General features: G+C 43.5%; 1 protein-coding gene across 3 annotated transcripts in view; it reads left to right on the top strand.

The window, feature by feature from the left end:
- Positions 1–15,149, top strand: part of RYR3 (ryanodine receptor 3) — a 557,501-nt gene that overhangs the window by 425,740 nt on the left and 116,612 nt on the right. For 2 of the 3 annotated variants that reach the window (XM_082842046.1, XM_082842047.1), the window contains exons 44-46: positions 7,860–8,040; positions 9,518–9,629; positions 12,255–12,375. In XM_082842046.1, coding sequence (XP_082698172.1) covers positions 7,860–8,040; positions 9,518–9,629; positions 12,255–12,375 — 414 coding nt within the window. The remainder of the gene's footprint in view (positions 1–7,859; positions 8,041–9,517; positions 9,630–12,254; positions 12,376–15,149) is intronic. The other variant, XM_082842048.1, reaches the window with a different exon arrangement.

Below are 15,149 nucleotides of genomic sequence, written 5' to 3'. Positions count from 1 at the left end.
AAAAGCCTCCTGGGGGAGGTGATATTAGAGATGAGCTTTGAAGGGTCAGATTTCCAGATGCAGAGATGCAGAAGAGGTGATCCAGGTAGGGAGAAGCTTGAACAGTGGCCTGAGAGCTAAAGCACACGTGCTTAGGAAATGCAGTGATTGGCTGATCTAGAGGATAGATACATGGTTGACAGTGGTAAGAGATGAGGTTTAAAAGGTAGGTAGGCAGCTATACTAGGGAGAATCTAAATGCCAAGCTGAAGAGTTTTGTCTTGATTCAGTGTGCAGAGAACTGGGAAAGAAGAGAGATTGATGGCAACCACTGGGAGCTTCTGTGCCCAGGTTAGGATAATGAGTTTCTGAATTATAATGGTGGTGATGGGAATGGGATGGAGGAGATCAGCTGGAAATAAATTGCAGAGACAGAACTTACAGGACTCGCTGGTGGCGATGACTCTGGTGGCTGGGCCCTGGGTATGTTGGGAGAAAAGGAACAGAAGTCACTTTGAAGGTTAGAGATTTTGTGTGTGTGTGTGTGTTGGGTCTTCATTGCTGCACGCGGGCTTTCTCTAGTTGCGGCCAGTGGGGGCTACTCCTCTTTGCGGTACACGGGCTTCTCATTGCGGTGGCTTCTCTTGCTGCGGAGCATGGGCTCTGGAGTGCACGGGCTTCAGTAGTTGTGGCACGTGGGCTCAGTAGTTGTGGCTTACGGGCTGTAGAGCACAGGCTCAGTAGTTGTGGCACATGGGCTTAGTTGCTTCACGGCATGTGGGATCTTCCCGGACCAGGGATTGAACCCATGTCCCTTGTCCCCTGCATTGTCAGGTGGATTCTTAACCACTGTGCCACCAGGGAAGTCCTGAAGCTTAGAGATTTAAGGGTAGGGAGAAAAGAAATAAGGATGGTCAAAAGGAGAAAATGGTTTGAGATGGAGGGTAATGAGCTTGTGTGATTCAGGTAATGATTTGCAAACCCCAAATGGAGATGCCCCTAATTGGGGCAATAGGATGGAGATCAATCAGGCAACAGATTGGGACCGAGTAGACTTGCGGGTCACCTGCAGTTGAAATGGTAGGAGTGGACTGTCACAGGGGAGAGCATGAAAGAGAGAGGGATGGCAAGTATGGAAAAAGAAAAAATTAGAATCTTATTGAGCACCTAGAGGAGATAGAGTGGCTCAGTCACAGCAGAATGACATGGAAGAGGTTGGGCTGGAGGCTGGAGTATCTTGGGTTCAGATATGGCTCCATCACTAGCTCTGTGAATTTAGGCAAGTTACTAAAACTTTCCTAGCCTCGTGGGTTGCATATAACTCACAGAGTTGTGGTGGGGCTTAAATGAAGTAATCCATGGAGAACTCAGATTAGCACACTGCCAGAAATGTAGTAAGCCTACAGTTGTGTTAGTTGGCATTGTTTTTGTGATCCTTACAAGAGTATTAGGACATTTGAAATGGGAAGACGCTCATAAACAGATTCCTTGGGATCTCAAAGCTCTTTGTCTTTACATCTTTATTTCAAAGTCTTTATATCTCAGAGGTGATTACAAAGGACTTCCCGGCCACTTCTGTGGCCTCTGCTCAGCAGCGAAAGATGAAGGTGTTATGGGTGATCATGATAGATAACGGGAGTGGTTATGGTGGGTGATGGGTGATGGTGGGGGTCGGTGGGTGGTAGGTGGTGATGGTGGGTGAGTCATAGTGAGGGTAGTAATAGTGGGTAGTGATTGTGGGGATATGATGGTTGAGTGGTGGCCATCGTGGGTTTTGTGAGGTGATCAAGGTGAGTGGTGGTTAGTGATGGTACGTGTGGTGACAACGTTTCGTGGGTAGTGGTGAGTGATGGTAGGGGTGGTCATAGTGGGTGATGGTAGTGGTGGTGGTATATGATGGCTGGGTGGCAGATGGTCATAGTGGGTTGTAGGGGTGACTGTGGTAGGTGGTAGTGCGTGGTGAGGATGGTGGCGGTGGTAATAACAGCTAACACTTAGCATTTTCATGTGCCAGGCATGGTTCAAAGCAATTTTATATGTATTAACTTATTCATTTGATGCAACAATCCAATGAGTTAGATACAGTTATCTTTATCATTTTATGGATAAACACCCCTCTGCTGAGAGAGATTAAGCACCTTTCCCAGAATCACACAGCTAGTAAGACTTTTCCTAAGATTTGAACCAGAGCAGTTTGGCTCCAGAGGCCAAACTGTACTCAAACCATTGTGTAGTATTGCCTTGATAACACGTCCTCCCTAATGAACAAGGAGAAATAGCATTTCCTCCTTTGAGCTGATCAGTAATTGTGGAATTATTTAATTTCTGTTTGGTGCTAATGTTTAAAAAAAAATTTTTTTTGAAGGCAAATCAAAAGCTCTTGCTAAGAGGGAGGGGATATGGGGATATATGTATACATATAGTTGATTCACTTTGTGGTACAGCGGAAACTAACACAACATTGTAAAGCAATTTTACTCCAATAAAGATGTTTTAAAAAAGTAAAAAAATTTTAAAAAGCTCTTGCTATATCAAAATAATAGAATTAGAAAATTCTTTCTAACGTTATTTTACTAGTTTCTATTACAGTTGGTGTTAAATCTTCTTCTTAAAGCATATCATTTTCTCCACTTTATTTTTATTAGCTTGCTGGGAAGCCTTGGGTTGTGTTTAACGCTAGGAGTCCTGAAGCTGACAAGTTTCTATTAACCCAGGAGTTGCAAACTTTATAGCCAGTGTACACACAGATGTGTCTGGGTGTCTGATTAATCCCTTCCTAATGTAGCACCAAGTAGGAAAAGATTCCTTACAAATCCTCAAAAAGAAAGCAAAAGTAATTCTGTGCCTCGTTAGCGTCCTCGGAGTATTTTAGTGATATCTTCCTCAGGCTACAAGCTTATCTGTGAGGAACACAGCATGTCCTAGCTTTGCTGAATCTTGTTTCCCTAGGCAGCTTGGTCATCAGTGGTCATAAGCTGGGCATCCATCATATGACATGTGAAGAGTACATGAGGGGTTATGAGAAGTGACAGGAGACATGCTCTAGAAGTTCTGCCCTGAAGTCACTTACGAATCAAAGCAGCAAACAGAGCAAAGCCAAGTAAAATTATCGGCAACGTACACACATACTAAAAACTCAACTACACCTACCTACGTAGTGAGACGTGTGACTGTTGGCAGGCCAGAAGTGATGGTGCTTATTGGAATCTGGTGAAGTGAATATAGGAGTGCCTGGGGAAGAAGAAGGCAAATGTTGAATAACATCTTGAAGAAAGAAATGGGCATAGTTTAACAGAGTAGCTGGGGGAGAGCATGCTGGGGGGCGTTGAGCTGGGAGCCATGAAACGTTTAGGATGTGTCGTTTATGTCTCAATAACAGTGGAAGAAAAGTCTTTTAGGATCAAGGATACAAAGTAGCATGTTAGCTTTGAAGGGCAGAGTAGGAATGAATGCTTAACAGAATCAGCTGGTTCGTATATTCATGTTTTTAGAGTTAGAAAAAGATGTAATAACCATTCTTCAGTGTGATTGGTACTGATGACCGGGGATGGTTAGGATTAAAATGTCTAAGATGTCCTCAAATTTATAATCCTAGGAAACGGACAGCCTTGCTTCCTGCAAACAAAGGCTGATAATTGGTCTGATAAAGCAGTGATGGAGAGTCACCCTCAGCGTTCCATCTGATCACTTCAAACCTCTACATGATGTTAACAAGAGGCTCGAGCATACAGGGTTAGATGGTTCAGACACGAACCCTGTTCTTATTAAATATACGGTCTAGTGAGAAAAGTAGAAACAGGTACAAACAATTCATTCATTATAGTTGTGTGCGGTGCTTTAAGGAAGAGGATAGGGTATTTGAGAGGACTCTGGGGCTTCCAAGCTTAAGCTGGTCCTGAAGGATGAAGTGGAGTTACCTAGATCAAGGTTTAATGTCAAAGGAATGAGAAAGGCAAAGCTCCAGGCAAAGGAACTTAAAACAGGGATTGTGTTTAGAATAGAGAGAGTAAGAAAAGCGATGGGCGGAAGGTAAAATCATTTCATCCTTCCTAATCATCCCTGTGGCGAGAATGACCGCTTCTGGTTAAAATGGGGAGAATCATCCCATTTCCATCCAGCTTCTTAGGAACATTGAAAAGAAGGTCCTAATGCGAAGGCAGTGTTGAGAGCCTTTGAAGAAAGGCTCTGTGAACACACACACTGCTATTAAGCTTATTATTCATTTGGAACTCCAGCAAAAACATTGCTGTAAGCCCCTGGGCAAAGCTAGCTTACCTCAGATCTCTCTCTCCCTTGAAAAATGCCCTCAAGGTCAGTATTCAGCTTCCCCACTGTGGATTTGGTTGGCAGTCCAACTTCCTGAACTACAGGTAATTAGGAAGAGAATGTTCTCTCTCTTCTAATCAGGCCATCCTCTCTACCTTGTGAAGCCTTGAGAAATTCTTTTCCTTGGTCCCCTCTCCAGTTAGCATCAATAGTTGCACTTCAGTTCCTTCCTATTGCAGGGCGCCCTCTGCATCCCCCACGGACTGACCACAATTCAGTGATCAAGCGACGGCTTCCTGGGTCCATTGTAGCTCCAACCTAATTAGCTTAGATTTGAAGACCTGAAATTCAGATAAAATAAGGCTAATTTGGCAAATGAATTTCAATAGCAAACTCAATATAGAACTCATAGCCTAATTTTTCAAATTCTTTTGGACATTGTGGTCCACGTTCCGTCAAATTCCATGATGCTGATGGCTTCGGAAAGAGCTAAGTTAATTTCAGTGTGCTGGTAAAGACAAGGGCTGACCCACAAGTGTTTCCATTCTGAGAACTGAAAGAATCAGAGCACAGTGTTTAAATAAGCTTGACTAACAGGGTTGGGTTTTTTCTCCATTTTTTGACACTTACAATTTCAAAGTTTTAGCTTCATTATTCTTGTCATAGAAAATAACAACTAAGAGTGTGCTACCTGGTAAGTTTTGTGGGCGAACAACATTTGAAAGTAGCCAGCTGTGAGTTATGTCTGTAACTAAGAATATTTGCTTTCAAATATGCTGATGATCATGGTGCTTTTCTTTAAGTATCCCTCTGTGATTAAACTCTATCATGTATCATGTATCATGTATCATGTATCATGTATCTGACTTCAGGGCAGAACTTCTAGAGCATGTCTCCTGTCACTTCTCATAACCCCTCATGTACTCTTCACATGTATCACCTCATAGGAAAATATGTCCTTAAGACTTAGCATCACCTCTTTATCTGAGCTCTTCTGTAAACTGTACGGTATCACTCAACCTCGTCCTTGGGTTCCTTTCCTGCCCTGATTCATTCCACCATACCATTATTGTGATTATTTTCCCTTTATAGCACCTCCTGAGAATTTTCTTCACATGGATTCTGGTTTAATTAAAAACAAATTCTCTTTTGATGTTATATTAGATGAAACCCGAAGAAAAACTTCTTTATAAAAATTTCAGTCTCCTCTTGAAGGATTGAGCTATAAAATAGTGCATGCATGCTGATGGGCTGTATAAATTCAGTTTAATGAAATATTCTGAATCTAGTTACACAGTTCTAAAACTTACAGAGGTATATACTTACAATCCTGAATTTTACCTGTGCTGTAGAAGGTCAAGTGATAAAAGAGGACGTCAGCAGGCCAAGCTCTTGACCAGGACTACAGGTAGACTCTCCAGGGCTGTGAGACACAGCAGTGTGTTCACTTGTGAGTTTGTGTGGGCACAAGTTAGTTTCAAATATCTGAACAGCAAGCTCAGCCCTTCTGATGCTGTGGACATGGTGGAGGAAATCTCTGCATATAGGTTAAACTAATAGACTCACTCTAAAACTAGAAGAGGCACAAACATCTCAACAGGGCAAATGAGACCCAGTGAGACTGTGCAGTGTACATACTCACACAGGGATTTGCTAAAAATCTGGAAGAGAAGCCATATTTTATGGGTTCCCATTCGAATGCTCTACTCTAAGTTGATTCATCAAATTTTTCATCAAACAGAACTTAAACTCCTGTGATAGTTTTAAAATATATCTATAAATTCTTCCATGCTCCTTTTTCCAAAAGATGGAACCTGCTTCTTCTCCCTTTTTTATTTTTTTTCCGGTACGCAGGCCTCGCACTGTTGTGGCCTCTCCCATTGTGGAGCACAGGCTCCGGAAGCGCAAGCTCAGTGACTCAGCGACCCCGGCTCACGGGGCGCAGCCGCTCTGCGGCATGTGGGATCTTCCCGGACCGGGGCACGAACCCGTGTCCCCTGCATCGGCAGGCGGACTCTCAACCACTGCGCCACCAAGGAAGCCCTTCTTCTCCCTTTGAGTGTGAGCTGGACTCAGTGAATCACTTCTCATGAATAGGATATGGCAGAAGTGACAGTATGTGACAAAGTTGTAAAAGGTATTGCAGCTTCTGCCTTACCCTCTCTCTTGGATCCTTTGCTCTGTGGGAAGCCAGCTGGCATGTCATGAGAACACTCAAGGAGCCCTATGGAGAGGTCACATGGTGAGGAACTGAGGCCTCCTGCCAACAGCCATGTGAGTGAGCGTGGAAGCTGATACTCCACGTCCAGTCACGCCTTCAGGAGACTGCAGCGCTGGCTGGCATTTTTACTGCAACCTCATAGGAGATCCCAAGCCAGGACCACCTCACTTAGTCACTCCCGAATTCCTGACTACAGAAACTGTGAAATAATAGTTACTGCCTTAACCTGCTAAGATTGGAGGAAAATTTTAATGCAAGAATAAATAATTACTATTACCACAGCATATCAAGATGCTATCTATTATAGAGCTCAATCCTCTAATAATATCTAATGATCTTATTTAAAAGTTTTTCTTTAGGCTTCATCCAATATACAACATCAAAAAGTCTTGTCTTTGAGGCTTCTTATTAGCCCAGGGATAAGTTCTTAGACACAAATTAAGTTGTCATCTGAGACACTGAGACAGAAAGTGTGTTTCATGAAATTGTTTGAACAAGCTGTAAAACTACTTTTGATTATAAATATTGGCTCTGAGAAGCATTGGCTATCCCTCTCTACGTGTCATAGTTCACTGCTTAATTATTTCTTTGGGAAATGATACCCTGTCTATAGTTGTCTATGGTTCTTCCAAAGAAAAATACCAGCAAAATACAATTGTCCAACCTTTAGCTCCCCACAGAGCTAGTCTAAGAGTAACCAAGATAACTTTACCAAGTAGATTCTCACCTGGATAAATGATTTCAGAAATGCCCTGAGGTTCATCCCCACAGAGCTGGTTGTTCTAGCATATGTATTAGACTCTGAGAGAAGACAGCTCAGGAGCTAGCATGTCACTTCTCGGGATGTTAATTGAGGCACACCCGATTGAGTTACCATCTTACCTCCTCTCAAAGGAAGGAAGGAAATACCTATTAAGCACCCCTCAGGGAGTTAATAAAGAGGTAAAGTCACTTGTGAATTAATCAGTAATCCATGGCAGACTCAGTAGTGTATTTCTTGCCCTCTGAGGACCTAAATAAAACGAAATAATGTGAATAGCACAAAATCCTGAACTGAGAAGTAAGACTGTTCTATATCAGTTAATCGTAATACTTCAAATAAATAGAGTCTGATGTAATTTATCAAAGCTCCCCTCTCTCTGCATCAGTATTACCTCCTAATCTTAAGAGTATGTGACAAGATCAACAAATACTGTCCTCCCAGCCTCGTCAATTAGAAATCAAATCTGGGGGAATTCCCTTGTGGTCCAGTGGTTAGGACTCTGCACTGTCACTGCTGAGGACATGGGTTCAATCCCTGGTCTGGGAACCAAGCCACCTGGCGTGGCCAAAAAGAAATCAATTCCGGGGTTGTTCTCTCCAATGAGATGGTAATAATGCTTCTTTCCCTTAGGTGAAAGTGTGGAAGAAAACGCCAGCGTCGTGGTCAAGCTGCTCATCAGACGCCCCGAGTGCTTCGGCCCGGCCCTGCGGGGTGAAGGAGGAAATGGTCTGTTGGCGGCCATGCAAGGCGCCATTAAGATCTCTGAGAACCCAGCCCTCGACCTCCCCTCGCAGGGGTACAAGAGAGAAGTGTAAGTGAATGAATTGCCTTCTCACCCCAGTATGGTTGTCGAGCTCTGAAATATTCTCAGTACACGCACAGTAAAGCAAACGTCCATAACCTCCCCCTGGCAGAGGAAGCACAGGCGCTCTGCAGTTGTGGCTCACACATTTTAGGTCACTGTGTCAAGCTTGCTGTTATCTTGACTCCCAGTAAGCCTAGTGATCAGTATCATTTTCATCCCTTTGCATTTCTCCTACTCCACTCAGGCCAGTTGGCAAATGGAGGAGTCAGCAAGCTCTTTCAGCCCTCGCTGCGCCTCCCTGTGGCATCCCCATGGGAGGAAGCTGTATCCAGGCTAAGAGGCCTGGACCAACAGGGTTCCAGTCACTGTCTAACCCCAGCCCGTTCCCTTCAATATTTTGAACCTCGGTGTCCCATCTCATACCTCACTTTTAAGAAGAGGGAGTACCCTGCACTCCCGCTTCCGAAAGTGTTCAATTTGATTCCTTAGGTAAAAAGAAAGCTGCAGAATGTGAAAAACCACAGCAGTAAAAATCTTGGTATTTAGGGCTTCCCTGGTGGCACAGTGGTTGAGAGTCCGCCTGCCGATGCAGGGGACACGGGTTCGTGCCCGGTCCGGGAAGATTCCGCATGCCGCGGAGTGGCATGTTAATGTAATATTGAAGATCCCACATGCCGCGGAGCGGCTGGGCCCGTGAGCCATGGCCACTGAGCCTGCGCGTCCGGAGCCTGTGCTCCGCAACGGGAGAGGCCGCAACAGTGAGAGGCCCGTGTACCGCAAAAAAAAAAATCTTGGTATTTAATGGTTAAAGACATAGTACGTTATCAGATTGCCTTGTGACCTTCCTTTCATTATGTCTCGTGAACATTTCCCTTTTATTGCAGCCTCTAGATTAGACCCCAGAATCTAGAGATGGGATATAACTCAGCAGAGGTAACTTTGCAGCCAGTGGCTCCTTTTTTTTGGGGGGGGGGGGGGGGGCGGGGATGGTTATTAGTTCTGGTAGGTGATCTGGTAGAGTTAGATAGAATCCCGAACATAAACTGTCTTAAATTTCTCATGTAAAATGAGAAAAACTGAGGCCCAGAGTCAAATAGCTTGTTAGCAACAGGGCCAGGACCTGGACTTGACCCTTCTGACTTCTTGTCCAATGTGCTTTCCATGTCTGTTAAGGAAGGAAAAGGGAAGGAATGGTTGGTAGGAGCTTTGGGGGTCACAGTGCAGCTCCATGAGTATGTGTGGTCTGCATGATGCATTCATGTCGGTAAAGTTCATGGGACCCTAGGAATGTCATGAACAAATATTTGGGTCCCTTGAGCCTGGTGAGTTAAACCATCTTATTGACAGCTAGAGGGAGAGAAGGAGCCCAGCGGAAAGGATGTGTGATGCCCAGGGTGAGCAGAGAAAGTGTTTCTATATCGTGTCTAAAACATGGCCCCACCTGCCAGGCTGCCTACACCTCCTTGTGTTGGTTCTCTCTCAGCAGCACGGAGGACCATGAAGATGAAGAAGAGGTTGTGCACATGGGCAATGCAATTATGTCATTTTATTCGGCTCTTATAGATCTGCTGGGCCGCTGTGCTCCTGAAATGCACGTAAGTGATGAGTTTCCAGAGAGCGGATTTGAGGGGCTTGAACCAGGAACACTGTAGATTTCATGAATGTCATTTCTTCTTCCGACTCTGACATTTGTGAACATGCCTTTCTCTCTGTTCCTTTTAGCCAATATCAAAAGTGGTTTCCATCTCTCGTACCTGATTCTACAGTTTTCCAGGGAATGACTCCTGGGAAGATCTCTGCGTTGTGTGATTTCTCTGTGACACTAATAGGGCATATCTGATACATGTTCTGTTTCAAAAGCCTCCCAAAACTATGTTTTCCTATGCCTCAACTTGGTCAAAATGTGACCAACTTGATTTCTTGATTGTGTCTATCAGGACACTCCACATGGAAAATCCTTTCTTGACAACCATGGTATCAGGCATCAGGAAGGTAGTCACGGTTCATGTTTGCTTATTTCCCAGAGGTAAGCTTTACAGACATACTAAAAAAATTGTTTCTAGGGCTTTCCTGGTGGCGCAGTGGTTGGGAGTCCGCCTGCCAATGCAGGGGACACGGGTTCGTGTCCCGGTCTGGGAGGATCCCACATGCCGCGGAGCGGCTGGGCCCGTGAGCCATGGCCGCTGAGCCTGCGCGTCCGGAGCCTGTGCTCCGCAATGGGAGAGGCCGCAACAGTGAGAGGCCCGCAAACCGCAAAAAAGTTATGTTTTCACCTTCCTTTTTCCCTCTCTGCTGGGGGTGGAGAAAGAGATTGGCCTTATTTCTCATAAAGACTCACATCATAAGTGAGACAGGAAATAATTACTTCTTGTAGGAAAACAGAAAAGATAGCTTTTTATATTTAAAAAAATACTTGGTTAACTCTTTAAAAGAACTGTTGGCTTTGCTCATTCAGGGCTCAGGCGCCTGCCTCTCTCCGCAGTGCTCACTGCCTTTGGATTATGTCAGAGCGTCTCCTGAAAGTACTTGCAGTGCAGATTGGGATGACATAAACAGTGGTTTCTGGTATGGATGAGGTTATATATTTGGTCACTGCCAGGAGAACAGTGGATATGTTGTATTTGTTTAATGCTAATGAAAGACAGAATCAATTAAAGTAGTGGCTTTCAAACTTTCTTTCTGACCAAAAAAAAAAAAAAAATTTGTTTTGATCATAGTAAGACGTACAATTTACATTGCAACCTAGTATACATATATTCCAGAAACAAAGTTTATCCTTACTATGGATAATGCACTCTAATATTTTCTATTCTATACTAATTTATTTCATGCTTTTTAATGCTGGTGGCAGTCCACTAAATGAGGTTACAGCCCACTAATTGGTCATGACTACAGTTTGAAAGACATTGCGTTAAAGCATTCACTCTTACCTTTCTTCCAGTTTGTCATGGTCTTATCTAATAAATGATGTAGCCTGTTTGCAAATCCATCTACAAGTGTTTAGGGAAACTATTCCAATATGGAAGAATCTAGGATAAAAGTACTGTGGAGAGGAGAAAGTCTAAAGCTTCGAAGTGAGGCTATTCTAGTTCCCACTGTGGAACTTGTACCTTACCCACATAGGCCCATCTTTCCATTTCTGTGCCCTTAAACAAATAAAGGAAGCTTGAAAGGGGGCTAGGGAAATACTGGGGTGTCCTACAGTCTTGGGGCAGGGTGTCATTTCCCCAGACCACCTGTAATCACTTCAAAAAGCAGGTTACACCGTTTGCCTAGTCTCGGGAAGACAGGCCGCATGGGAGAGCTAAGTCATCAGAGCCCCACTGGGAAGGCGTTTCCTCCTTGCTTACTGCCCCTCAGATTCAATACCTTATAAACACACACACACACACACACACACACACACACACACACACACACATTTCTCCCCTGGCCCCTCCTCTGTTAGTGAGGGGGAGGGCTGATGCCGTCATCACTGACAGCCTCCCCTCTGCCCACAGGAATGAGAGGTGGCAGCTAGGGTCACACACAGGTGTTCTCCTGTCTCCAGTCCTTCAAGCATTATGTCTCAGCATGTCATCCACCTCCCTCCTGGGTAGAGTCTGTCCTGAGCTCATGACGGTTCCATTGCTGGCTAACAGCCTGTGCCCAGAAGCGCACCTGCTGCCCCCAGATCCAAGAGGATGTGCACCTGTACATCCCACCTGTGGCCATAAGGCTCAGGTTATCCGTCCCCGGATAATTCCCTTGAGATGTTCACGTTCTCTCTGACATCCTCTACACCCCTTTTATTGCCCTAGTCCCAGCATTAATCAAATTTTTAGGAAATAGAAATTCCTAAGTCGTTTCTACATTTAGCAGAATTCCAGGCTCTGGAATCGTGGCCACATTGTCACCACTCCTGTCATAGCCACCGAGAGCTCCTGGTATTGCAGTCACACTGAGGACAGGCTGCACCTTCACTGCTGAGACTTGATGCCAAAATGGCGTGACCACTGCTGTCGCAGCAAAGGAACACACTAACCCTCCTTGGCCAGAGTCATTCCCTCAGTAGCAGCTCTTCTAGAAAATCAGGAGAAAGCTCCTCTTTTCCCTGTGGTCACACATGTCTAGAACAATTAGGAAAACATAGACGTGTACCCACCCCATCCCCCCGACAAGGCTTCTGAAGCAGGAGTGTGGGAACCTCATTTATCTTACTCTCCAAACCTACCTTGCAGCTTATCCAGACAGGAAAGGGGGAAGCCATCCGGATCAGGTCCATCCTGCGCTCCCTGGTCCCCACCGAGGACTTGGTTGGAATCATCAGCATCCCCTTGAAACTGCCCTCCCTGAACAAAGGTAAGGGAAGCTGCTGGAGGCTGAGTTCTGCCAGTCTCCCCAGGGCCACCTGCTCACAGCAGGACTCCATCCGCAGTGCAGGGCTCCTCCCAGCCTCCTACTGCAGGGCAGGCTGCACAGGCGAAGCATCTTGCTCTTTTTCTGGTGTTGAGGGGTCCTCTCCTCCCAGCTCCAGCCGGCTGCTGTCTCCCCTGCTCCCCTGCGTTGAGACCCTCGTACCCCATTTCCTATCAGTACGGCTAGTCCAGACCTCAGTCTTCTGAACTCCAGCCCTCTGGAAGGAGGCTGATGGACTGGGACCAATGAGATCTCTCACCAAACCTTCCTTCTCCTTTGCCTCTGTGCCCCCAGCTTGTCCAGCCAGCCAGAGCAACAAAAGGATAGGGTCTGACCCAGGCTCCCCTGCACCACAGTCCTGTGCCCCTCACAGCCATGGATCATAAAGAGTTTTCCCCCTGTGCTACATGTGACATTGGGCATCAGTCCTTATTAACTTTGCAAAACTTATACTCTCCCAAAAAGCACACAGGTTCTCCATGTCACTCCACCTGCTATCCAGGCAGTTTCCTCTTAGCAGACGGAAGAATTGAAAAGATAGTATGATTTTATTATAGAGTTTCCCAAAACTAGTGTTCCAAGGAACATTTTTATAAAAGATATTAATTGGTGTACATGTCAGCAAGGGGTTTGCAGTCAATCACTTTGGGGAACCTATGGAATATATCACATTTTTTCCATCCTTATTGAGATATAACTGACATATAATGTTATATAAGTTTAACGTGTACAATGTTATGATTTGATATTACAAAATGTTTACCAAAATAAGGTTAGTTCATGCATACTTCACCTCACATAATTACCATTTGTTGTTGTTGTTGTTAACGGTGAGAACATTTAAGCTCTACTCTCATAGTAACTTTCACATAGTAACTCTCATAGTAACTTTCACCATACAGTATTGTTAACTATGGTCACCATGCTGTATATTAGATCCCCAAAACTTATTCATCTTATAACTGAAAGTTTGTACCCTTTGGCCAACATCTTCCATTTCTCTCACTTCCCCCAACCTGGTAACCATCAATCTACTCTCTGTCTCTATGAGTTGGATTACTTTAGATTTGACACATAAGTGAGATTATACAATACTTGTCTTTCTCTGTCTTACTTCGCTTAGCATTATACCTTCAAGAGCCATCCATGTTGTTGCAAATGGCAGGATTTCCTTCTTTTTATGGCTAAATAATATTCCTTTGTGTGTGTCTGTATATATGTGTATACATACCACATTTTCTTTATCTATTAGACTTTTATTTCTATGTCTTGGCTATTGTGAGTAATGTTGCCGTGAACATAAGGATGCAGATATCTCTTTGAGATAGTGATTCCATTTCCTTTGGCTATATATCCAGAAGTGGGATTGCTGGATCATTTGGTTGTTGGATTTATAATTTTTTTGAGGAACCTCAACTCTGTTTTCCATATTAGCTGCACCAATTTATATTCCCACCAGCAATGCACAAAGATTCCCTTTTCTCCATATCCTCACCAGCATTTGTTATTCCTTGGTTTTTTGTTTTTGTTTTTTATAATAACCATTCAACAGGTGTGAGGTGATATCTCATTGTGGTTTTGATTTGCATTTCCCTGACGATTAGTGATGTTGAGCATCTTTTCACGTACTTGTTAGCCATTTGCATGTCTTGGAAAAATGTCTATGTGGATCCTTTGCCCATTTTAAATCAGATTATTTGTTTTTGTTTTTGCTGTTGAGTTTTTATAGTTCCTTATATATTTTGTATATTAACTCCTTGTTAGATATATGGTTTGCAAATATTTTCTCATATTCTGTAGGTTGTCTTCTCATTTTGTTGATTGTTTCTTTTGCTATACAGAAGTTTTTTTTAATTTAATGTAGTCCCACTTGTCAATATTTGGTTCTGGTGTCATATCCAGAAAAATCATTGCCAAGACCCTGTCAAGGAGCTTACCCACTATGTTTTCTTCTATGTGTCCGGAATTTTTCAGTTTCTTCTGGGTTGTCCAATTTGTTGGCATATAAGTGTTCATAGTAGTCTCTTCTGATCCTTTCTGTTTGTGTGTTATCAGTTGTAATGTCTCTTCTTTCATTTATAATCTTATTTATTTGAGTCTTCTCTCTTTTTCTTGGTAAGTCTAGTTAAAGGCTTGTCAATTTTGTTTATCTTTTCAAAAAGTCAGCTGTTAGTTTTGTTGATAATTTTTATTGTTTTCCATTCTCAATTCATTTATTTCTGCTCTGCTCTGTCTTATTTCCTTCCTTACAGTATTAGAGTATTCTGGATCTGACTATATACTTAGCTTTAACAGTGTGTGATATATTTTCATGTTATTAATTAGTATCCTTTCATTTCAGTTTGAAGAACTCCTTTCAGCATTTCTTATAAGTAAGGCCTAGTGGTGATGAATTCCCCCCACTTTTATTTGTTTGGGAAAGCATTTATCTCACCTTCCTTCCTGAAATACAATTTGCTGGGTACAGTATTCTTGGTTGGCAGTTTTCTTCTTTCAGCATTTTGAATATATCATTCCATTCTTTCCTGGTCTGCAAGGTTTTGGCTGAGAAATCCACTGATAGTCTATTGGGGGTTCCCTTGCATTGAAAGAAATTTTTTTCTCTTGTTAATTTTAAAATTTTCTCTTTGTCTCTGGCTTTAGACAGTTTTATCACATTGTGTCTTAGAGAAGATGGTTTGGGATTGAAATTTGGGGGTGACATAGCAGCTTTATGA

This window comes from Leucopleurus acutus, assembly GCF_964270905.1.
Source record: "Leucopleurus acutus genome assembly, chromosome: 1".
Lineage (NCBI taxonomy): Eukaryota > Metazoa > Chordata > Mammalia > Artiodactyla > Delphinidae > Leucopleurus > Leucopleurus acutus.
The sequence above is the reverse complement of the archived record's forward strand: the minus strand, read 5'-3'. Positions and strand labels throughout refer to the sequence as shown.